This window comes from Enhydra lutris, unplaced genomic scaffold (assembly GCF_002288905.1).
Source record: "Enhydra lutris kenyoni isolate GAN:26980312 unplaced genomic scaffold, ASM228890v2 scaffoldscaffold81, whole genome shotgun sequence".
In the NCBI taxonomy this organism is placed as follows: Eukaryota; Metazoa; Chordata; class Mammalia; order Carnivora; family Mustelidae; genus Enhydra; species Enhydra lutris.
Window position 1 is genome coordinate 1,731,982 of NW_019154165.1, and position 26,266 is coordinate 1,758,247.

The following is a 26,266-nucleotide window of genomic DNA, read 5'->3' on the forward strand; positions in this document are numbered from 1 at the left end:
AACTATTTGAAGATTTTTATTTATTTACTTGAGACAGAACATGAGTGAGCGAGCGGGTAGAAGAGCACGGGGAGGGGAACAAACTCCATGCTCAGCACGGAGTGTGACACAGGGCTTGATCTCTCGACCCTGAGATCAGGGTCGCTTAACTGACTGAGCCACCCAGGCGTGCCATGATACAGCTATTTTGGATAACAGTTTGACATTACTTGATAAAGTTGAACTTAACCATATCCAACCACCCAGCAACTTCACTTCTAGGTATATACTTTGGAAAAAAAGTTGTTGCATTTGTATGCTAGGAGAATTGTACAGAAGCTGATGCCAGGATTGTTCAAAATAGCAGTTGGGTTGAAAATAACTTTGCTGTTTAAAGTAGAATGGATAGATAAATTTTGATATAGTCATGCAATGGAATACTGTACAATAGTCCTTCTCAGACTTTAGCATGCATAAGGATTAACTAGAGTTCCTATTAAAACACAGTGTTTATTACCTTACTAAACAAGTACTAGAATTTATGTTGAAATGGCAGCTTTTCATAATGCAAATCAATAAGAATGATTTTATCCATTTTCTTAAAAATAAAATACACACATACATAGTTTATAGGACCCCACCCATATTTTCTGATTCAGTAGATTTGGGATGAGACCTGCATTTCTGATAAGTTTTCAGTTAATGCTGATCAAGGAATACGTTTTGAGGATCTTGGTATACAATAATGAAAACAAATTCCATATATCAACATAAATGAATCTGAAAATCATGACATTGAATGAAAGAAGCAAGTCCAAGAAGAATTTATATTTTTGTTTAAGTGAAGTCAAATGCAGGCAAAACTAAACAATATGTTGAGTATCTATAAAGAAGAGAAAGGGAATTACTGCACAAAATTCAAGGTTGTGTTTACCTTTGTGGGTAAGATAGGTGTCTGGCTGGCTCAGTGGGTAGAGCTGTGACTATTGGACTTGAGGTTGTGAATTTGGGCCCCTGCGTTGGGTATTTGACAGAGATACAGCAAGGGAGGGAACACAAGCAGGGGGAGTGGGAGAGGGAGAAGCAGGCCTCCCGCTAAGTAGGGAGCCTGATGAAGGGCTCAATTCTAGGACTCTGGGATCATGACCTGAGCCAAAGGCAGATGCTTAATGACTGAACCACCCAGGTGCCCCCAAATATACAGGAGCCTATGGTGGTTGTATTCTGTTTCTTTATCTGTGTGATTAGTTCATGGGTGTTTGTTTTGTCATTATTCTGTAAACTATGCATATGTATTTTATATAATCGTGTGTGTGTGTGTGTGTGATAAACTTTGAACTAAAAAAATGGCAAACTTATCTTTAAAGCTTGCAGGAGAACTGGACAATAAATAAAAGGCAGGCTGAATGTAGAAAGAGCTTAACAAGAGATGGCTTATTACAGTGGAAAGATTATATCCCTTAGAGTCAGAAAGTTCTGAATTCAAAGTTCGGTTCTACCACTTAGCAACTATGTCACTGTGTGTAAGTGACTCCAACTGAGCCTCAGCTTTCTCTTCTGCAAAACGGGATTTATGGATAACTTGCCTTGAAAATTTGTTGTATGGATCCTTTTTTCAAATAACTGTTTGGCAAAAAGAAAAAAAAAAGTAAGAAATCTAAGGAATAAGAATGAGAAACAATAGTGAGAAAAGTTACAGGAAAGATAAGAATATTAATTATAGGGAGAAAGCTAATAGATTTAACAGATAATTATGATTTCTGAAAGTATAGTTTCAGGAGACAAGGATAGATCCTATAGTGCAAATGTTTATAGAAGTGAATCCATGATTATACAATGAAAGCAGAGTGTTTGTCCATTTTCTGGAGTTGTTTGGTAATGAAATCAAAGGGAAAACCAGAATGTCAGCTTGTGTGAGTATAGTAGACTGAAGGAAAACAGATCCTGCCAAGCTCTGGGAGACCTGTACATCTCTGAAAGTAAAAGGGAATTGAATCCAAGACCTATTCCAACATGTCTGTCAGGAAATGTCGCAATGCAGTAAATTAAAATCTGCAACCTCGGTTTATTATTTGTACTGATGCCATCTATATTTGTGACCCCTTTTAATACCAATGCATACTATCCCTAACTTTCCATTCTTAAGGCATCTCAAACATGAATTGCTATAATTATTTGCCAAGGTTGGAGCAAATGAGTACAATGTTCGTGTAGAGGCTGAATGACTTTGTAGTGAAAAAGGTTCTCTTCTGTGGGCCTAGACTACCCTTTTAATCTGAGCTAGCTGTTTAAATATGTATCCTGTCAGGCAAAGTGGAACCAGGCAAGAGACCACAGATTGCGTAGAACCATAGAAAAACTATTCAGAGTACATTGTTATTAATAGTAAATATGACTGGCATATCCTTAGAGAAGACAGTACATTTTCATTTCATTCAGCCATATTTCCAAAGGACATTAGTTGTTACTAAAATCTCAAAAGAAAGCAAATATAATTTGACATGTGGAGTTTTGCTTATCAAGTCAAGAATATGGCCTTACATTCACAGTTTAAGTATTGACCTTGCCATTAAGTGCTTGCCACTCAATCAAATGTTTAAATGTTTTTTCCTTGTGTTATTTAGATTAAGTTAAATATAAAAAAATATTCTCGGAGATAAACTGGATTTTATGATCTGATCTTTTATAATTTTGATTTTTTTTGGTCATGAGTCATTCTGTTGTGGTTAAATAAAACAGGCAATTACTTGAAAATTGTCTTTTACATTCTACAGTTTTAATGTCACTGTGATTTCTCTATTTAAAATAGGAACATTTGAATCCAGCTGGGCTTTTCTTAAAGATGAAAATCCTCTTGAAGAGTGAAATAGCTAATGAAGAACTCTTTGAAGGTATCATCTCTGTATGAAGAACACACAATTTTGAAATATCATTTCCAGTTTGTTTAATACAGGATCTTTTTTTTTTTCAGCATAACAGTATTCCTTGTTTTTGCATCACACCCAGTGCTCCATGCAATCTGTGCCCTCTCTAATACCCACCACCTGGTTCCCCCAACCTCCCACCCCCCGCCGCTTCAAACCCCTCAGATTGTTTTTCAGAGTCCATAGTCTCTCATGGTTCACCTCCCCTTCCAATTTCCCCCAACTCCCTTCTCCTCTCTAACTCCCCTTGTCCTCCATGTTATTTGTTATACTCCACAAATAAGTGAAACCATATGATAATTGACTCTCTCTTTTATAGTATCCTAACAAGTGTGATTTGATAGTGACTGAGAAAGAAATTGATCACGTAGGAAAAGGAGAGGCTTGTCAGCTAGGAAGAAAAAGAGAAGGAAGAGGGACTAGCTGGAGATTTAATAGTAAAAAAAGAGCTGAATAAAAACCATTATGTTTTTGAGTTTTGTTTGTTTGTTTTTTAGTTTAGCAAAAATTACAGCTGCCCTTCCAAAATTGTCTATCACCATGAAAAAAAATTAACTTTGGATGGAAAATGCCTTTGTAGTGCTGTGCTTTCTATAATTACTTGTATAAACATTGCTATTTGTTTTTCAAAATTCTTCTTTTTAAGATTTATTATTTTAGAAGGTGGGGGAAAGGCAGAGGGAAAGGGAGAGAGAGTCTTAAGCAGACTCCATGCTGAGTGTAGAGCTCAACATGGGGCTTGATCTCACGACCCTGAGATCACAACCTGAGCTGAAACCAATGGTTGGACGCTTAACTGAGTGTACCACTCAGGTGCCCCTTTTTCAGAATTCTTTTTTTTTTTTTAAGATTTTATTTGTTTATTTATTTATTTATTTGACAGGCAAGAGATCACAAGTAGGCAGAGAGGCAGAGAGAGTGGGGGAAGCAGGCTCCCTGCTGAGCAGCGAGCCTGATGTGGGGCTTCATCCCAGGACCCTGGGATCATGACCAGAGCCAAAGGCAGAGGCTTTAACCCACTGAGCCACCCAGGCGCTCTGCCCCCCTTTTTTAGAATGCTTAAGGGTCTAGAATGTATACCTCACAGAATAAACATCCTGATATACATGTTTGAGTCATTTGGCAAGTCACTTAATTTTTCTGTGCTTCTGTTTCTTCATCTTTAAAAGAGATATAATAATAATGTCTACCTCATTGTGTTATTTTGAGAATCCCTGAGAAAATGTATATAAAGCATTTAGCAGTATGCCTGGTGCAGAGTTAGTGTGCAAAACCTGTTACCTGTTATTGTAGCTATTAATTATTACTGTTACTACTACAAAAAGTCTGTATATGCACACTGGCCCCTTAACAATATTTCAATAATGTTTAGCCATAAAAATAATTTAAATTCTTTTAATGTGTATATGCTTTTTTTTCTATATAAAAATGTAGTTGCATTATAGAGCTGCATTTTTTACTATATAAAATTATATTCTGATATAATTAATTATCCCATAAATAATAATTTTAATAAATAGGATAATGATCAAATTTGGTAGTAGCTCTAAATTTAGTTCTAATTTAGTACATCTGAAACTTTCTGTGACCTCTAGAATTTTAGCTAATCACTAGGAGACCTTAGAAGCTGAAGTGTATAGAAGATTCTGTATCTCTACATAACAGTATCATCTCAGTATACACAGGTTGAAAAATGTTAGGAACCAGGAAGACAACTCTACTTTTTTTTCCACTAGGAGAATAAACCAACTAACCATTTAAAGGAATAGGCTTACTCAAATCTATACAATATAGGAAGAGCAAAGGGATTATGAAGTCACCTACTTTAAAATTGATTGATCTTAGATTAGAATTCCCCATTATAATATTTATCAAAATGCAGATAAAAAGAAGAGTTTAAAATGAAACTATTCTTTATGCCCATATTGTTTTTATTTAGTCTCTTGATATTCAGATTAATGAAGTCTCAATGTTAGATTACAATTTAGGAGACTTCCCTGAATCCCACGTTTTCTATACCTTAAAATATTAAATTATCTTTTACTTTGATGTATTGAGAGAATGTGTTGAAACTTGCATTTTTATAGTCTGTTCATTTCTTTGCTAGTAGAAGTACTTTACTCTTAGAATGGCCAATCTAACTGCTGGCATTAGAGTTTCACTGGTATTTTTCTTAGTAGAAAAACTGAAAAAAATATACAAAATTGTTTTTATTATGAAAGGATAGCACATACCCATTAAGGAAACTTTTGGAAAATACTAAAAATATACATAGTACTGCCATTTACTGGAATATAAGTTCCCTGACAATAGGTATTTTTGTGTGTATTTTCCAATACTGGGTTCTTAGCACCAAGCACAGAGACTACTACACTCATTAGATATTTGGTAAATAAGGAGTCTGAACACAATCACTTCTAGCAGTTTGAATATTTATTTTCAGGGCTTTTTCTATTTTGGTTAAATTTGTTTGTTTTATAGAATTTTGACTACATAGTACATGCAGGCTTTATTTTCTGATTTTTCACTTACTAATCTTACAAACATTTTTCATAGTGGTGCATATTCATTTTTCTCTGTTCTTTCATACTCAACACTTAATGGTTTTTGTAATAGTTTATCACCCACCTATAGTGGACACTCAAGAATATATTTCCTTTTTATTGTTATTGTAATCTACACTGATTTTAATATCTTTGCATATAAACATTTTCCCTTATTTCAGATGACTTTTCAGAAGTACACTTTTTGTAGTAGAGGGAATGCATAATAATAACAGTAGCTTTCATTTACTGAGTGTTTACTAAGTGCTAGGTGCTTTGCTATGTAATTTACATTGGTTATCTCATGTAACCCTCTCAACAAACCTAAGAGATTGATGATACATTCCCATTTTACAAATGACAAAACTAAGGCACAGAAGAACTAAGTAACTTTCCTATGGCATATAGGTGGCAAGTGGTTTCAAATATAAGTCTATCTTGACTTGAGGTCCCAAACTTTTTTTTTTTAAGATTTTATTTATTTATTTGAGAGGGAGAGAGAGCACATGAGACGGGAGAAGGTCAGAGGGAGAAGTAGATTCCCCACCGAGCTGGGAGCCTGATGTGGGACTCGATCCCAGGAGTCCAGGATCATGACCTGAGCTGAAGGCAGTTGCTTAACCACCTGAGCCACCCAGGTGCCCAGGGTCCCAAGCTTTTAACCACTGTGTTCTTAGCATACAGTATTGCCAAATTGCTTTTCAAAAAGATTGTACCAAGTTACTTGGCATCCATAGAAGAGTACATGTTTCACTACATTCTAGCATTGGATGTTACTATTTTATAAAAAGGTTTTTATAAATTATTAGGCAAGGCATGGTCTATGGCAAACATTTAGAAAGTAGATTTTGAACAGAGAAAAATTACTGAAAATAGTTAAGCTTCCTCTGAAATGAAACTGATAAGATTATTTCATTTTTTTTTTCTTTTTTAGCTGTCATGGAAATAATGCATCTTGACATGTCTCTAGACTTTTGTCTGAATGTTGCTAAACTGCTGATGGATCATGAAAGGTACAGTAGAATTGATTTTCTTTTCTCTAAAGACTAACATTTTTTTAAGGTTTCCATTAATATATATTGAATATATCCATTTATATCCATCTGTATTCACAGAGCACTGCATTTGCCATTGTGCTTATCGCATTAGAAGATGGAACTGTTAGCTGAATGATTTAAACAGCCAAGAGTCAAGTTAATTTTAAAATTAACATTAAAATTTTGAAAAAGAAATAAAAAGTGGAGTAAGGTAGTCGGGCTGTAAAAAACAGGAGGTTAGGCCTAGGTTAGCCTACAGGACAGTGTCAGGTGGAACGGGAAGGCATGAGCAAGTGCAGTTCTACGAGTAATGCACCTCTCTGGCTCTATCTGTATGGGGCCGTTAACGTCAGAAGGGATCTTAGAATATTTACAGACCTCTGAATCGTTCCCAGACTTCAGTGTTCATCACAATTACTGGGGAATAAGCACTTGAAAAGATGGCTCAACATCATTAGCCATCAGAGAAATGTCAGTCAAAACCACAAGAAACCACTTTGTACCCACTAGGATGGCTATACTCAAAAAGACAGATAATAACAAATGTTGACAAGGATGTAGAGAAATTGTAACTCTCATACACTAATGCTGGGAATGTAAAATTGTGCAGCTGCTTTGAAAACAGTCTCTTATTCAGTAAGTTAGAGAGTTACCATTTGACCCAACAGTTCCACTCTTGAATTAAATAGGAAATGCATGTCCTTAAAACACTTCAATGTGAATGTTCATAGCAATGTTATTCTTAATATTTAAATGTGGAAACATTCAAAATGTCTATCAACTGATGAATAGGTAAACAAAATATGATATAACCATACCATGGAATATTACTTGGCAATAAAGGATGATGTATGGAACTGTTGAATTACTATATTGTACACCTAAGACTAATATAACAGTTTGTTAACTAACTAGTGTTCAAACCTTTAAAATATTAAGAAAAATAAAAAGAAACAGGTACTGATATATGTTATAACATGGATAAACCTTAAAAACATTATGCTAAGTGAAAGGAGCCAGTCACAAAGATCATAGATTGTATCAATCCATTTATATACTATCCAGAATAGGTGCATTTATACAGATAGGAAGTAGATTAGTGCTTGCCTAGGGCTTTGAGGCTTGGGGGAAATGGGGAGAGACTGCTCATGGGTATGGCATTTCTTTTTGATGTGATGAAAATGTTTTAAATTGATTGGGTGATGGTTGTACAATTGTATGAGTACACTAAAAGCCACTGAATTGTGTACTTTAAATGGATGCATTGTATGGTATGGGAATTACACCTCAATAAAACGGTTATACAAAGTGAGCACTAGGGAACTTTTAAAAAATACAGAGATCAGGCCCTGCCTTACTCCAACAAGCCTAGACCTCTGTTCTTTATTAGTTCTCCAAGTGGTTCTGAGAATCACTATTTTAGGTGGGTTAGTAAACATTTTCTGTAAAGGGCCTTTAGCCTTTGTAAACCATAAATTCTTTGTAACACCTCCTTTACTCTGCTCTTGTGTGAAAGCAGCCATAGAAAATCTGTAAATAAATGGAGCTGGCTGTGTTCCAAAAAGCTTTATTTACAAAAACAGGTGGTGGGTTGGATTTGGCCTGCAAGCTGTAGCTTACCAACCATTGTTGCAGACCAGTCTCCTACCTGACGCATGACTTCTTGGATGAGAAGGCATTCAGCCTCTTCTGGAATATCTATGGAAGAGGGGATTGTAATAATGATAATAATATATATTATTTGAAATTAATACATTAATTATAATAATTATGATTATGTTTCTACAAAGCTACAACACAAAAATTTTTCTTATATACAATTGGTACATGTTTTCCAATAATTTCTAAGGCTGCTAGTTCTGCCATGTGGTAATATCAAAATCTTTTACTTGACAGTTCTTCCCCATTTCATTCTAACATTGTTCATTAATATGGTCAGTCACTTACAGTTTGTAAGTATGGTAACTGGAAGTGAACATAATACTACAGATGTGGTCTAACCAATAGTATCTGCTTTTTATGTTCTAAATGTTCTAAACTGGGGCAGCTAGATGGCTCAGTTTGTTAAGCTACTGCCTTCGGTTTGGGTCGTGATCCCAGGGACCTGGGATTGAGCCCCATACCAGGTTCCCCCTCCCTCTGCCACTCCCCTTGACTGTGCTCTCCTGCTCTCTCTCCGTCAGATAAATAAATAAAAATCTTTAAAAAATAATAAAAAGATAAATGTTCTAAACCTGAACTATCCAATTTTGTAGCAGCTAGCCCCATATAACTATTTAAATTTAAATTAACAAAAATTAAACAAAATAAAAAAGTCCTTCAGTCACACTAGATATATCAAGTTTCATTAGCCACATGTGGTAAGTGGCTAGAGCTTACTGAACAGTGCACATAGAGAACAATTCCATTATCATAGGAAGTTCAACTGGGCAGCACTGTTCTAGAGCCTATGTTTCTTTTAATGAAACCAATGTTAAGTTTAGCTCTTTCCTCACAGCCACATCACATAGTGAATTTACTGCGCTTAGAAAACTAGATCTTTATAATATCAACTGCTCTTATTTCTGAATTCCATATCCTTTACCTTTATGATTGATAAAGTACCCAGTGGCCATACTAAAAGGAAAATACCTAGTTCTTTCCTACTGTGTGTTTTTCTCATGTATATTTCTTCCTGTGAATATCCTTTACTACTCACACAAAACATTTCACTTCTTGTCACTAAATATGTGGAGGTTTTTCCCCACACCAAGCAATTCTCTGTGGTACTAGTTGGGTGTCCTGCAATTCAACTCAGTTCTGACACTATCTACCTGAAGATAGCATCAGAACCCACAGTTTAAGGGTTTGGTCTCACAAGACTGCCCCCCTCCCCACACATCAGAAGTTAGTTGCAAGCCCAGGTTATCACCTATGTTTCTGACCAACTGGACATAGATCAGAGGTTCTAACATCCTTCTCCTCAGGTTCAATTAATTTGTTAGAGTGGCTCACAGAACTCAGGGAAACACTTAACTTTTGTTTACCGGCTTACTGAAGGACTTGTTAAAAGATACAGACGAATAGCTGGGTGAAGAGATGCATAACGTGAGATCCAGGAGAATTCTTTGCACAGGCACTTCTGTGCATACGGAGTTGGGCTGTGATACCCTCTTGGTGTATATGTGTTTACAGCATGGAAGCTCTCTGGACTCTGCACTTTTGGGGTTTTATGGAGACTTCCTCACATAAGCATGATCAATTATTAATTCTATTTCTAGTCCTTCTCTCTTCTCTGGAGGATTTGGGGGGAACTGAAAATTCCAAGCTTCTAATCATGGCTTGGTCATTCTGGTGATCAGCCCCCCATCCAGGAGCCATCCAGAGTAATAGAACAAAAGATGCTACTAGAGCTCTTATCACTTAGGAATTTACAGGAGTTTTAGGAGCTCTGTGTCAGGGATAGGGCAAAAAACAAATATTGGAGCAAGAGATGCCCCAAGTGTTCTTATCACTTAGGAAATGACAAGGGTTTTAGGTCTCGGTGCTAGGAACCAGGAGCAGAGATCAATATATATTTTGTTATCCCACATATATTTTTTAAGCTATTAAGTTTCAACCTGATTGTTAGCACTTATTTTTTTTTCAGTTGTTATAATCCTGTAAATTTAAATTCTGTCATGTGGTGTATTTACTCTTCCCAGTTTGTTATCTTCAGATTTTGTAGGCATTCCAACTGTCTTCATCCAATTCACAGTAGCAAGCTTTCTCTTAAAGGACAGGATAGTATATATTTTAGATTTCTGGACCACACAGTTTCTTTTTTTTTTCTAATTTTTTTCTCCAGAATTTTATTTAAACTCTAGTTAATATACAATGTAATATTAGTTTCGTGAGTAGGATTTAATGATTCATCACTTACATACAACACCCAGTGCTGAACAAGTGCCCTCCTTAACACCTGTCACCCATTTAGCCCATCCCCTGCCCACCTCCCTCCATCAACCCTGAGTTTGTTCTCTATCATTAAGAGACTCTTGGGTTCTGCTTCCCTCTCTTTTTTTTCCCTTCCCACACGTTCATCTGTTTTGTTTCTTCAATTCCACATATGAGTGAAATCATGGTATTTGTCCTTCTGTGACTTACTTCACTTGCACATACTCTATAGCTCCATCTACATCCTTGCAAATGGCAAGATTTCATTTTTTATGGTTGGGTAATATTCCATTACACACGCATGCATGCGTGCGTGCGCGCACACACACACGCATCTTCTTTATCTACTCCTCTGCTGATGGACCTTTGGGTTCTTTTCATAATTTAGCTATTCTTGATAATGCTGCTATAAACATTGGGGTACATGTGTTCCTTCGAATCAGTATTTTGTATCCTTGGGTAGATACCTAGTAGTGCAATTGCTGGGTCATAGGGTAGTTCTCTTTTTAACTTTTTGAGGAACCTCCATACTGTTTTCCAGAGTGGCTGTGCCAGTTTGCATTCCCACCAACAGTGTAAGATGGTTTCCCTTTCTCTACATTCTCACCAACACCTGTTGTTTCTTATATTGTCAATTTTAGGCATTCAGACCGGTGTGAGGTGGTATTTCATCATGGTTTTGATTTGTATTTCCCTGATGATGAGTTGACGTTGAGAATCTTTTAATCTTTTCATGTGTACATTAACCATCTGGATGTCTTCTTTGAAAACATGTATCTCTTCGTGTCTTCTGCCTATTTAACTGGATCATTTGTTTTTGGATGTTGAGTTTGATTAGTTCTTTATAGATTTTAGATATCAGATATGTCATTTGCAAATATCTTCTCCCATTCCATAGGCTGCCTTTTAGTTTTATTGATTGTTTTCTTTGCTGTGCAGAAGCCTTTTATCTTGATGAAGTCCCGGTAGTTTATTTTGCTTTTATTTCCTTTGTCTCCAGAGACATGTCTAGTAAGAAGATGCTGCCTGTGTTCTCCTCTAGGATGTTGATGGTTTCCTGTCTCACATTTAGGTCTTTCATCCATTTTGAATTTATTTTTGTGTATGGTGTAAGAAAGTGCTCCAGTTTCATTCTTTTGTATATTGGTGTTCAGTTTTCACAACATTTGTTGATGAGACTGTTTTCCATTGGGTATTCTTTCCTGCTTTGTTGAAGATTAGTTGATCATATAGTTGTGGCTTCATTTCTGGGTTTTCTGTTCTGCTCCATTGATCTAAGTGTCTGTTTTTGTGCCAGTGCCGTACTATCCTGATCACTACAGCTTTGTAATATAGCTTGATGTCCGGAATCATGATGCCTCCAGCTTTGTTTTTCTTTATTGTTTGCTTTGGCTATTTGGGGTCTTTGGTGGTTCTGTACAAATTTTAGGATTGTTTGTTCTAGCTCTGGGAAGAATGCTGTTGGTATTTTGATAGGGATTGCATTAAATGCGTAGATTGCTTTGGGTAGTGTAGACATTTGAACAATATTTTTCCAGTCCGTGAGCATGGAATGTCTTTCCATTTCTTTGTGTCGTCCTCAGTGTCTTTCATCAGGGTTTTATAGTTTTCAGAGTGCAGATCTTTTACCTCATTGTCTAGGTTTATTCCTTTGTATCTTATGGATTTTAGTGCAATTGTAAATGGGATTAATTCCTTGATTTCTCTTTCTGCATCTTCATTATTGGTGTATAGGAATCCCAACAGATTTGTGTATGTTGATTTTAAATCCTGCAACTTTGCTGAATTTATGTATCAGTTCTAGCAATTTTTTGGTAGAGTCTTTCAGGTTTTCTACATAGAGAATCATATCATCTGTGAATAGTGCAAGTTTGATGTCTTCCTTGCTGATTTGGATGCCTTTTATTTCTTTTTATGGTCTGATTGCTGAGGCTAGGACTTCCAGTACTATGTTGAACAACAGTGGTGAGAGTGGACATCTCTGTCTTATTCCTGACTGTAGATGAAAAGCTCTCAGCTTTTCTTCATTGAGGATGATATATATGTGTGCTTTTTTTTTTTCTGGGTGGTCTGTTCTCTTCCTTTGATCTATATGTGCATTTTCATGCCAGTACTATACTGTTTTGATTATTGTACCTTTGTAGTATAGTATGAAATCCAGCAGCATTATACCTCCAGCTTCATTCTTCTTTCTCGGGATTGCTTTGGCTATTCAGGGTCATTTGTGGTTCTATATAAATTTTAGGATTCTTGTTCTGTCTACTTCTGTGAAAAATTCCATTGGTATTTTCTTTTTTGTTTTATTTTGTTTTGTTTTGTTTTTGATGTGAGGGTAATTCTGGCTTCATTAAAAAAGTTTCAAAGTGTTCCCTTCTCCAATTTCTTGGAAGACTTTGAGAAGGATTGGCATATATTCTTTAAGGATTTGGTAGAATTTGGGGGTAAAGCCGCCTAATCCTGAACTTTTCTTTGTTGGGAGATTTTTGATTACTGCTTCAATCTCTTTGCTAGTTATAGGTCTGTCAGGTTTTCTATTTCTTAATGATTCAGGCTTTGTAGGTGGTTGTGTTTCTAGGAATTCATGCATTCTTCTAGGTTATCCAATTTGGTATATAAGTTTTCATGGTAGTCCCTTAAAATTCTTTTCATTTCTTTTTTCTTAAGACTTTATTTATTTGACACAGAGAGAGAGACAGCAAGAGAGGTAACACAAGCAGGGGGAGTGGCAGAGGGAGAAGCAGGCTCCCCACTGAGCAGGGAGCCCAATGTGGGGCTTGAGCTCAGGACTCTGGGATCATGACCTGAGCCAAAAGGCAGATGCCCAATGACTGAACCACCCAGGTGCCCCTAAAATTACTTTCATTTCTGAGGCATCAGTTGTAATGTCTTTTCTTTCATTCATGATTTTATTCAAGTCTTCCTTTTTTCTTAATCTAGCTAAAGATTTGTCACTTTTATTTATCTTTTCAGAAAACCAACTCTTAGTTTCATTGTTTTTTTCCTATTGTTTTTCTAGTCTCTATTTCTTTTATTTCTGCTCTAATCTTATTATTTCCTTACTTCTGGTAGTTTTGTGGTTAGTTTGTTCTTCTTTTTCCTATTCCCTTAGTTGTAGAATTAGGTTATTGATTTGAGGTCTTTCTTGTTATTGAATGTAAGCATTTATAGATACAAATTTCTCCCTTAGCATGGTTTTTTCTGTGTCCTGTAAGCCTAGGTAGGTTGTATTTTCATTTTCATTCAGTCTTAAGTTTTTCTAATTTCCCTTGTGATTTCTTCTTCATTTCATTGATTAAGCATATTGTTTAATTTCTACAAATTCTAAATATTTTCAGTTTTTCTTCCATTACTGATTTGTAACTTTATCCATTTGTCATCAGAAAAGATACTCTGCATGATGTCTGTCTTTTAAAATCTATTGAGGGGTGCCTGGTGGCTCAGTCAGTTGGGTTTCTGACTCCTGATTTCAGCTCAGGTCGTGATCTCAGAGTCGCGAGATTGAGCCCTGCATTGTGCTCTGCACTGGGCATGGAGCCTACTTAAGATTCTCTCTTTCCCTCTCCCCTCTGCCCTGCTCTTGTCCTCTCTCTGAATGAATGACTGAATAAATAAATAAATAAATAAAATCTCTTCACTCTAAATTTGTGGCCTAACATTTGGTCTGTCCTGGAAAATGTTCCATGTGCACTTGAGAAGAATGTGTATTTTGTTATTGGGTGGACTGTGCTGTATATGTCTCTTGGTTTATTGTGTTGTTAAAGCCCTGTATTTCTTACTTTTGTCCAGTTCTATCCATTTTTGAAAGGAGGTCTTGAAGTCTCCAACTGTTATCGTAGAGCGCTGTTTTACCTTCAGTTCTCTTAAACTGATGGTCTGTTGTTACTGTTATATCTTCTTGCTGTATTGCATTTTTAATTAATGTATAATGTCTTTCTTTGTCTTTTGTAACTTTTTAAATTTAAAGTCCGTTTTGTTACAAACACCCCTGCTCACTTTTGGTTACTATTTGCATGGAATATCTTGTCATTTCATTTTTTACCTGTTTGTGTCTTTGAATCTCAAGTGAGTCTCTTCTGGACAGTACGTTGTTGGATTCTATTTATCTATTCTTCCAATCTCTGCCTTGTGATTGGAGTTTCATCCATTTACATTTGAAGAAATTACATATAAGGAGGGACTTCTGTTATTATTATTATTATTTTTTAGATTTTATTTATTTATTTGACAGACAGAGATCACAAGCAGGCAGAGAGGCAGGCAGAGAGACAGGAGGAAGCAGGCTCCCTGCTGAGCAGAGAGCCCGATGCGGGACTTGATCCCAGGACTCCGAGATCATGACCTGAGCTGAAGGCAGCGGCTTAACCCACTGAGCCACCCAGGTGCCCCGACTTCTGTTATTATTATTGCTTGTTTTATATATACCTCATAGTTGGGTTTTTTTTTTTTTTTGTCTCTCATTGCCTGAATACTGCCTTTAAGACTGACAAACTTTGCCCCCAGTTCTACATTCTAAAGAAATTTATCTAATAGCAAAGGGTTTGCAGATCAATGGACCATGAGCTGGATATGGTCAGAAATGTGTTGCATAGGGATGAATTAATTGCCAACATTTAACAATTTTAAATAAAAATCTGGATTTCTGACTTCTCATGAAAAAAATTGAAAAATCTGGAAGCACTTTGTCAGTATTCCCATTAAGCAGCAATCATTTGGAGTTAAGTGGCCATTGCCATCTTTAGACATTGGGGCATTTCCAGTTTGACACAGTCTGCACACTTCCTTATTTCTACCTTATACGGTGTGTCAGGTTGTCACTTGTCTTTTTTGGTGGTGTTATTCGTAGAGCGGATATAAGAGGAAATTAAATGTTTATGGCACCCACATCTCTTTTAAAAGTGAGAAATGTAAGCTAGACTGAGCGGGCATTTCAAGAAAATAAGAGAAAACAAATTTCTTTGTGATGGAAATAAAAGATTCTGGTGTGTTACATGTACGTAGTGTGTCTTTGTCAACTGAATATAAATTACAAACTCCTTATAAAGCAAAATAAGGTAGAAACTATGGCTAGGATACAGAAAAGAGATGTCATAAATCTTAACTGAATAAAATAAGCAATCCTGTTATGAAATGCAATTTTATAGTTATATATTAAGGAAAAAGATTGCCCAGGAATCAAATACTTTCACAGATGACAGTTTATAAAAGAGTGTCTATTGAGAGTGGCATAAGATGTGTTCTTAAGTTTCAAATGCAAATCTAATCCGAAATGCTGTTGTTTGGCATGTTGAAGATATAGTTGATAATTAATTGGACGGGTTGCTTTAAAAGGGGTTATTCGTTCTTTGTTGTTGTTGTTTCATAGACAGATGTAATACTGCCCAGTAAAGCATATTTATTGATGGTGTCAATGAGAATTTTGATATGACAGAACTTTTGAACAAAGTTGCTGTGTTTTACAAGTTTAATGTTGATTGGTCAACATAATTTGTGTGACTACAGAAGATATTTCTGCAACAGTTATTAAAATCTTGATTTGAAATTTAAATACAAGGTTGAAGTATTTTTAAGAGTGTAAGATATCTGTTAATTGTATAATTTACCAGGAAGCACTTTGTGCTGTAAAGCTAAACCTCAAACATGTGGATGTGTTAGTAATACATGGATGGATATTCTTCTATGGCTTTCACAGAGACTGTTGCTTTGTCGGGTAAACTGATGCATAATGCAGAAGCTGCCTCTGTTTCTTGGCAGTCGGGGCGTACTAGACGAGGTGTTGTGAAAGTCTGGGCTGCGCAGGAGGCAGGCTTCTCAGATGGTGCTTAGTGAGCAGATAGTTTATTACGGGGCACTTTCAGGGTCAGTGCCTATGAGGGGGAGAGAAGGAGGCTGGACTAGGTAAAGGGAGAACTTTGGCTACTGTAAAGTTGCAAGGCCTCAGCTTACCTTCCCTCCCCCTGGGAACTCTGAAGCTGGGATGGTCCTTCAGACTTGTTTTTGGTTAGAATAAGATGGCCATGTCTTGTAGCCCAGTGTTCAGTCTTGGATGCCAGCTGCCCAGGAAAGGGGGCATAATCTTGGGTGAGATGGCTCTCTTCAGGGTAATGCCTAAAGAGCAACCTGGAAAGAAATACTTCAGTCCTGAAGGGGAGATCTGTATGATGCAGCACAGCATTCATGACAGGGTGCTAAAGAGAGATTTTTTGAACTGTTGAAAGAATTCAACTTGTTCCTGTCATTCACGGGAAATTTTCTGCCTTACCTCAAAGACTTGACCTCTTTGGTGACTATGACAACCCATATAAACACTCTGAATCTCTCTCTGCAAATGCATTTATAAGTAATTACACAAGTGTAAATTGTAATTCATATGTTCTCAGTGAAGTAATTTCTTTGGGAAACTCATTTGGCAAAGAGTAATCTGACTCACTTCTCTATGCTGAAATTGGCTTCCAGAGATAGAAGTGATTACCTAAACTATGTATTCAAAGATTGAATTCTTAAAATGTTTTCTCATTTCCAGCATTATGATAATGAAAAACTGTTTATTTTGCCTTTCTCAATTAATACTACTAATATGAAAGAAGAACTACAAATTGAACTGTAATGTAATGTGGTATTGAATTCTAATTAGACAACTTGGGAGTATCAGATGTAGTCGACATTAATTGTCTTGGTTAGATGCCATTTATTCATTCCACTTTCCAACTGACATCTCTTGATAACAGTACCCAAATTTTCATGGAGGCATCTACTTTTTCCCTGTCAGCCCATGTGGATATTGACATATTGGTATAGAAGAGTTTCAGGTTTCTGTTTCCCAATCAACAGAGAAATCAGTTTCGAAAGGAAAATTTGATAAATACTTTTATTTTTAAATTTCAAATTTAAAGTATAGCTTCTATTTTCTTACCTGTTTGTACTCTGTTAACACTGCTTATACCATTGTTCAATTAATAATAGTTTCATTATACATCTGGCAGTTGCTTTTTCTTATAGTCTATTTCACTCATTTATGTTATATCCTTGGCATCTGTAGACAGTATAGGAAGTTGCATTATATGATGGACGATGATAATTTTTAGAGCACAAGCATAAATATACTTTATATGGAGAAGTTTATTTTAACAATACAAGCTAAGGGTGCAGAACATTGTTAGAAAGTGAATGCAGTTCTGCTATGTACCATAAGCTAATGTAGTACAGACCTAGGCTTCTGATGATGCAGCTTGATGCGGGGATAAAATTTTGAGTACATTGACAAATGGTTGGAAATACTGTATCTCTCAAGTGATCTTTTTTTTTTTTAAAATTTCATCTTTTACAGTCAAGCTTCATTAGAAGTCAGTATACAGACATTTCTAGGTTACACATTTACGAGATTCTGGTAATATGCGGTGCTAAAGAAGGGAAGACCATATGCTTCATATGCTTTAAATTGTTGAAAAGCAGTTAGATGGTTTGATATTCTGTTGTTGTAAGTCATTTTTCCTCAAATTGTTAGATTATGTCAGTTTACTCTCTGACTTTTATCATTTAAGTAAACTTCTCAAAAGATAAAATAAATTTGGTATGCCTTTTTCTGAACAAATCCTTGCTGTTCTATATTAGTGCTTCTCAGACTCATGCTTAATGTGTGTATGATTAGCTCAAGATCTTGTTAAGATATTCTGATTGAGTGGGTCTTGGGTGACGCTTGAGATCTGCATTTCTAATAAGCTTTCCATGTGATGCTGATGCTGTTTGTCTGTGGACCACATGTTGAGTAGCAATGTTTGGGAGTCTGTTGCTCTCTTTATAAAAAAAAGGGAGGGTGCCTGGGTGGTTCAGTCGTTAAGTGTCTGCTTTAGGCTCAGGTCATGATCCCAGGGTCCTGGGATTGAGCCCCACATTGGTCTCCCTGCTTAATGGGAAGCCTTCTTCATCTCCCACTCCCCCTGCTTGTGTTCCCTCTTTTGCTGTGTCTCTGTTAAATAAATAAAATCTTTTAAAAAAATCAAAGTTTTCCTTCTTCAGTCTTCATCACCCTCTCAGTTTTCTGTACGTAATTTATTAAAGACTTTTATAACTTAAAAGTTCAGGGGTCCTGAACTCTTTAATAACAACTGTCTTCTTTTTTTTATTTAAGATTTTATTTATTTATTTGACAGAGACCACAAGCAGGCAGAGAGGCAGGTAGAGAGAGAGGGGGGAGGAAGCAGTCTCCCCACCAAGCAGAGAGCCCAATGTGGGGCTCGATCCCAGGATTCTGGGATCACGACCCAAGCCGAAGGCAGAGTCTTTAACCCACTGAGTCACCCAGGCGCCCCTATTACTGTCTTCTTAACTCTTCTCACCTTGAGCTTTAATTCTTTCTTTTCAAAATTTGTATCTTTTATATTTTCCCTCTATAAACATACCATGAGTATAATAAAAATTTTAAAAGAAAAAAGATCATGTCTAATCTTACAATTAAGATATCTTGTTACTGGTAAAATGGCTCAGACCCTTCCTTTTGTACTGCTGAGGTAGGATTAATCAGTTACTGTTCATACCAGTGACAAGAATACAAAATCAAATATTCAAACTAAGAGATTTTGAATTAGAACAAGACTACCAAGATAGAGTCAGAAACCTTGAGATAAAGTGATCTAGGAAAGTCAACACAGTAGATAAAAATATGAACATGATTATAGGAGATCAGATTGACATTGCCAACCTAAAATCAAGAGTATAAAAAAGCAAAATCAGGTTTCTGAAGTCAAGATCAGAATTTCTGGAAGTCAGAATTAGATACAAGGGAAGCACTTTGTTTAGGCTCATTTAAAAAAGAAAAAAAGGAACAGAAAGCCTTGCAGGTTGACCACTTTGTTCCCAACCTTCCTGTTCTATAAGACCTGATGTTGTTTTATTAATGTTTTTGAACTTACTGTTGAATATTACAATAAAATATTTTAGAGCTCTATCAATTCTACACATTAAATGAGTTCCAGAAAAGTTCTGTTAGAGAAAATCTGATATAGTAAATAGTATTTTTCAATAGACTTAACATTAAAAAATAAAAATGACTTAACCTAAAAAGTTTTTGGCTCTGAGATACAGTATAGTTATATTTAGGAATGCAGCATATTTTTTATTTATTTTGAGGGGGGACACATGAGCAGGGGAAGGGGCAGAGGGAGAGAGAGAGAGGGGAAGCAGACTCCCCACTGAGCAGGGAGCCTGACTCAGGGCTTGATCCAAGGATGCTGGGATCATGACCTATGCTGAAGGCAGACATTTAACACACTGAGCCATCCAGACCCCCCAGGAATGCAGCATATTTTTAAAGTCACATGTTTAAATGAAATTTACTCTTGATAATATAATAACAAGTACTTGAGTGGGTTGCAGAAATGGCATGCTGAGACGAGTGAGATAATATCCTGAAAATTTAGGGAAAGAGATATAATATTGAAGACCTAATACTCTGAACACTAATTCCTTCCTGGGATAGATCTAAAAGGTTATCACTAGACCTAAGAAGTAAAAGCAAACATCCACTGGCTCCTAGGATTTAATTTAATCATGCTTACATGGATATTCTCATCTAACAGCCACTGTCAAAAGCTTACTGTTCGTAAGAATTATCACCATAGTTCTTTCATCTCCTTTCCCATTTCAGATCAGATATCCATACAACATACTTTTAGGGCATCCATTAGAATTTTTTGTTTTCATAAGAATTGTTAATGGGTTGATTAGAAAAAATAGTTCCGGTCTGTAGGAAAGGAAGTTGGTACAGAATATATACTCAGTTCTTGTATCTTCACTGTATTTGGTTTGGATAGATGTTTATGTGTTTTTCCCCCCTGAGGGGGTTGGTTTTAGGGTGTTTGAGATGGGAAGAGGAGTTAAAGGGATTTTTTAAGGTTGACTGCTTCTTGGAGACAAGAGTTCAGTTTTGCTTAGCACATTGGATATATTTAAGTACATTTTGTCAACAAAAATTGTGTATGGTGCAACATGTTGTTTAGGGTCTGGTTGGAGATAAAAAAATATATAAGAAACAGACATTCCTCTAATGAATTTACAGTCTGTTACAGCAAGTTAAGCATATCTATATGATCGGCCAACTGACAATAAAATGGAGAATATGAGAAATGCATGACATGGTGATAAATCCTATATGAATTTAGAGGAGGGAGCAAAAGATCACCGTGGGCTCTATTGACCAGAGAATGCTAAATGGAGGAGATAGGGATTTAGAAAATGTAGATCAGCATAGGTGAATGAATAGGAATTCCTGGCAGGAGGATTAGAGTGAGCAAAAATGTGAGCCCGAGGCAGGTTTAGAAACAGTAATTTAGTCCAATTTAGTATCTTACATGTAAAGAGCAGCATATGGAAGGCATAGGAACTTCTTTAAGGGAACTTACAAGTCTTTTTGGAAAGAGTATATGTATAAAGATAACAATATAAGACAGCACATAGAAAATAAGGATAACTGATAAATTAGTATAGGAATTCAGAAGAAGCCTAGGTTATTAATGGACTGGGAACATCAGAAAGTGTTCTTTGAAGGGGAGAGTCGAGCTGGGCTTTGAAGATGGGAGAGAATTTAGTAAAGTGTAAAGGAGAAGTTAGGAGATTTGTATCAAGTAGATAGGGAGATAAAATATTTGTTCAGAATATGATGATTAATGGATCAGAGAGGCTGTAGCATACATTTTATTTAAAAGCTGTAATGAGATATAAAATTAGGTAAATTGGAGCCATTTGTGAAAATCCCTGAAAATCAAGTTAAAGGACTTATAGGCAAATAAGGACCCACTGAAGGTTTTCAAAGAGGGTAGTGACATGCCAATGGAAGCATATGCAAGAAATTGAGAGGGGTGAGGTCAGAAGTAGGAAAAACAAATTCATCACAGGTAGCTTGCATATGAAGTGATAAGAACCTGAATTAGGTTGATAGTAGTGGGAATGGGTTCTTTCCCACCTGAGTTCTTCCAGTGTATCAGTTATTTTGTCGCACTAAAGATACAGGAATTAAATAATATATAGTCCTTGGTCTCAAGAAGATCACTGTCTAATGAGGAAAGTAGCTCATAATTATGAAATAAATACAATCAGAATATTTTGGTATCTCCAAAGAAGGCCTCGTAAGTAGATGATTGATTGATTGATTAAAACTGTGACAGAATTACTTTTTTTTTTTTTTTAAAGATTTTATTTGTCACGGAGAGAGAGGGAGAGAGAGCAAGCACAGGCAGACAGAATGGCAGGCAGAGGCAGAGGGAGAAGCAGGCTCCCTGATGAGCAAGGAGCCCGATGTGGGACTCGATCCCAGGACGCTGGGATCATGACCTGAGCCGAAGGCAGCTGCTCAACCAACTGAGCCACCCAGGTGTCCCCAGAATTACTTTTTTTAAAAGATTTTATTTATTTGATAGAGACAGCGAGAGATGGAATATAAGCAGGGGAAATGGAAGAGGGAGCCTGATGTGGGGCTCCGTCCCAGGACCCTGGCATCATGACCAGAGTGAAGGTAGATGCTTAATGACTGAGCCGCCCAGGCGCCCCAGTTAGATGATTGATAAAGATAAAATTCTTCTTGCTTACATATTTGGCATTAAAATTATATTGTCTTGAGTTATTGTACTGCCTTTTGCTGTTCTTGCTTTTTTTCAACCATGTTAGTATCTAATTTGCCAGCCCCACACTATCTTCAGAACCTATCTTTTTTTAAACATTTCCACAGTAAAGCTATGAACTACCCAAATACGTTCTTGCCATAAACTATATGAATAAGGAATCTTACCCTCAGAGATTCCAGTATAGGAAATGGAGGGAAGTGATGAAAATGAAAGAACATGAAAAATAATAGTTGGAGACTTCACTTTCAGCAAACCAGACAGAAAATCTACAAGGAAACTTTGGGCTTGAACCATATGTTAGACCAAATGGACCCAATAGACATTTATCGAAGAACATTCCATCCAACAGCAGCGGAATACACATTATTCTCAAGTGCACGTGCAATAGTCTCCAGAATAGATAATATCACAAAATAAGTTTTAGCAAATTTGAGAAGACTGAAATCATACCAAGTATCTTTTCCATCCACAATGGTGTGAAACTAAAAGTCAGCAAGAGCAAGAAGAGGCAAGCAGAAAAAGCTATAAAATATTTTTAAAGATTTTATTTATTTATTTGACAGAGATCACAAGTAGGCAGAGAGGCAGACAGAGAGAGGAGGAAGCGGGCTCCCTGCTGAGCAGAGAGCCCGACGCGGGGCTCGATCCCAGGACCTTGGGATCATGACCTGAGCTGAAGGCAGAGGCTTTAACCCACTAAGCCACCCAGGAGCCCCAGCTATAAATTTTTAACAGGATGTTTAATCAACAACACACTCCAAAACAACCAATGGGTCAAAGCAGAAATCAAAAGGGGAATAAAAAATGTCTCAAAACAAATGAAAATGGAAACAACACCTTCAAACCTGTGGGATGCTGCAAACGCAGTTCTGAGAGGGAAGTTTATAGCAACAAATGCACAGATTAAGAAAATAGATCTCAAATAAACAACCTAACTTAATACTTGAAGGAACTAGAAAAAGAAAAGGAAAAGAAAAAGAACTAGAAAAACTAAGCTCAGAGTTGGCAGAAGAAAGGAGGTAACGATCAGAGAGGAAATAAATGAAATAGACACCAGAAAAACAATAGAAAAAATCAATGAAATGAAGAGATAGTTTTTTCAAAAAGGTAAAATTGATACAACTTTAACTAGACTAAGAAAAGAGGAGAGAAGACTCAAAATCAGAAATGAAAGAGGAGATATTACATCTGACACCATACAAATATAAATGAATATAAGAGAATATTATGAGTATTTATATGCCAACAAATTGGATGAACTAGAAGAAATGGATAAAGTCTTAGAAACATACAACCTACCAGGTCTGAATTAGAAAGAAATAAAAAATCTGACCAGAACAGTAATGAGTAGGGAGGTTGGATCAGTAATCAAAAACCTTCCAACACAGAAATGCCAGGGATCAGATGGCTTGATTGGTGAGTTTTAGCAAATGTTCAGAGAATTAATGCCAGTCCTTCTCAGACTCTTCCAAAAAACTGAAGAGGAGGGAATATTTCCAAACTCATTTTATGAGGCCAATGTTACCCTGATAACAAAGCCAGATGAGGGCACTGTACTATAGACCAGTACTCCCCCTACCAATTTTTATTTAAATTCTAGTTAGTTAACATGTTTTAGGAGTAGAATTTAGTGATTCATCACTTACATATAACACTCAGTGCTTATCATTAACAAGTGCCCTCCTTGATACCCATCACTCATCTAGACCATTCCCCACCCACCTCCCTCCATCAGCCCTTAGTTTGTTCTCTCTTGTTAAAAGTCTCTTAGGGTTTGCTTCTCTCTTTCTTTCCCTTCCCATATGTTCATCTGTTTTGTTTCCTAAATTCCACGTATGAGTGAAATCATACGACATTTGTATAAACCAGTACTCTTGACGAATATAGATGTAAACATTTGCAACAAAATATTAGTAAACCAAAGTCAACACATTAAAATGGCTAAACCGCATGACCAAATGGGATTTATCCCGGGGATGCAAGGATGGTTCAATATATGCAAAGCAATAGATGTGATTGATATAGTACACTAATAGAATGAAAGATAAAAATCATGATTTTATGTGAAGGATGGGCAAAATAGGTGAAGGTGATTAAAGTATACAGACTTCTAGTTATAAAATAAGTGAGACACAGGGATACAATGTCTAACACAGGGAATATAGTTAATAATATGTAGTATGTGCATGGTATAGTGAAAGATGGTAGCTTGGTTTTGCATGGTGATCACTTTATAATGTGTATAACTGTTGAATCATTATACATCTGAAACTAATATGTTGTATCTAAAATACACACAAGAAAATAATTATTCTCCCAAGAGATGCAGAAAAAGTGTTTGATGAATTTAGATCCTTTCATGATACAATACCCTCAAAAAATTGTGTATAGAAGGAACAGACCTGTGTGTCTGAGGATTAAATAAATTAATTTGTGTAATATTCCTGGGACATAGTAAGCATTCAGTAGACTTTTGGCTGTTACTACTTTTGAAGAAATATTGGAACTAATATTTTATCATTTCAAGTTGAGCCATTTGTCTACAGAACAGAATTCATGTTCACCATTTTATGTAAGGTTAGTAGTACTGGCCATGACTGAGATGCTACATTTAGCTTCTTAAGCAGTTTTATAAGCATTGCTTGCTCATTTATTGTGCAGTTGTGAGCTGTGCCTAAGAGTAAATTACAGGATAATTTTACTAACTCTGAGCCAGTTACAAGCATTGAAGTGATGATTACTAAAATGCTATTTAGCATGAGCAGTGAGTTTATGTCAGCAAGAGGCAACGTGTGGTGTATTGGAATGAGTCCTTGCTACTAACTGGATGACTTCAGACAAGTCATTTAGCTTCTCAGGGCCTGTAAAAAGCAGAATAATGTCCCCTAAGGTCCATCCATGTCCTAATTCCTGCGATTGTTAATATGTTACTTACATGGCAAAAGGGATTATGCAATGTAATTAAAGCTATTAATCAATTGAATATAAAATAAGGGTATTATCCTTGATTATCTGGGTGTGCCCAGTATAATCACATGACTCCTTAAAAGCAGAAGAGGTATGCAGAAAGTGAAGTCAGATACATTCAAGGTACAATTACTGTTCAGAGGAATTCTGGTGGCCTCTAGGAACTGAGAAGAAATCCCAGTTGAAGGCCAGTAAGGAAATGAGACCTCAGTTCCCACAACCTTACAAAACTGATTTTCGCTGATACCCGAATAAGCTTAGATGGAGATCCTCCTCTAAAGCCCTCAGGTAAGAGCCCAGGCCAGCCAATACCTTGACTTGGTCTTTTGAGACCCTAAGCATAGTTCCCAGGTGAGCCTGCCTAGATTTCTGACCTATGGAATTGTGAAATAATCAATGGGTGTTTTTTTTTAAGATTTTATTTATTTATTTTAGAGAGAGAGAGAGAGTATACACTAGTGGGGCAAAGGGTAGAGGGAGAGAAAGAGAGAATCTCAAGCAGACTCTGCACTTAGCATGGACCCATGACCCTGAAATCATGATCTGAGCCAAAATCAAGAGTTGGGTGTTTAACCAACTGAGCCATCCAGGTGCCTCAGTAAATAGGTATTTTAAGCTACTAAATTTGTGAATAATGTGTTACAGCAACAATAGAAAACCAAAACCTCCAGCGCTTCTGTAAATGAGGGGTGGAGGAGGTTTGAATAAATAAAGTTTAAGGTTCCTTCTAGCTCTAAATCCTATGATTGTGGGATTCTCATTACGCTGCTAGTTGGCGAGCTAAAGTGTAACAACCATAAATAGGATGGCCACATAACAAACACACACACATGAAATACTTTACCAGATACATATCTTTAAATGTTACATATGGCAATGCTACAGGTTGGGGAACTCTAATGCCAGATCAACTAGATTGCTGAGTGATTTCAACGGCAAAGCAAATAGTTGCAGCCAAAGCCTGGTACTTCATGTGTAGCCTAAAATTAGAGTTCAGTGAAAATGTTACTTTCTATGTATAGATTATCTATACCCTTAAATGGAGAATGATTGTTATTACCAAACCAGAAGATCGGGGATGTCTGTATGCCCACTAGCATTATAACAATTTATTGTTCTTAGTCCTTTAAGGATTATCAGTTATATACCCTCTATTTCTAACACATAACACATTCTCAGAATTCATTGTATTTGGCTAACTTATCCTTTTTTTTTTAAATGAAACTAACCCCAGGGAGCAGAGATACTGATATTACCTGTAAATGAGTAGTTAGTACATTCCTCAGAAA

General features: G+C 36.4%; 1 protein-coding gene across 1 annotated transcript in view; it reads left to right on the top strand.

Moving 5' to 3' along the window:
- The window catches only part of LOC111161001 (testis expressed 11), a 273,790-nt gene that overhangs the window by 87,056 nt on the left and 160,468 nt on the right, over positions 1–26,266 (top strand). Inside the window, exons 10-11 of the mRNA XM_022524429.1 lie at positions 2,789–2,870; positions 6,381–6,459. Of these exons, the coding sequence (XP_022380137.1) occupies positions 2,789–2,870; positions 6,381–6,459 (161 nt within the window). The remainder of the gene's footprint in view (positions 1–2,788; positions 2,871–6,380; positions 6,460–26,266) is intronic.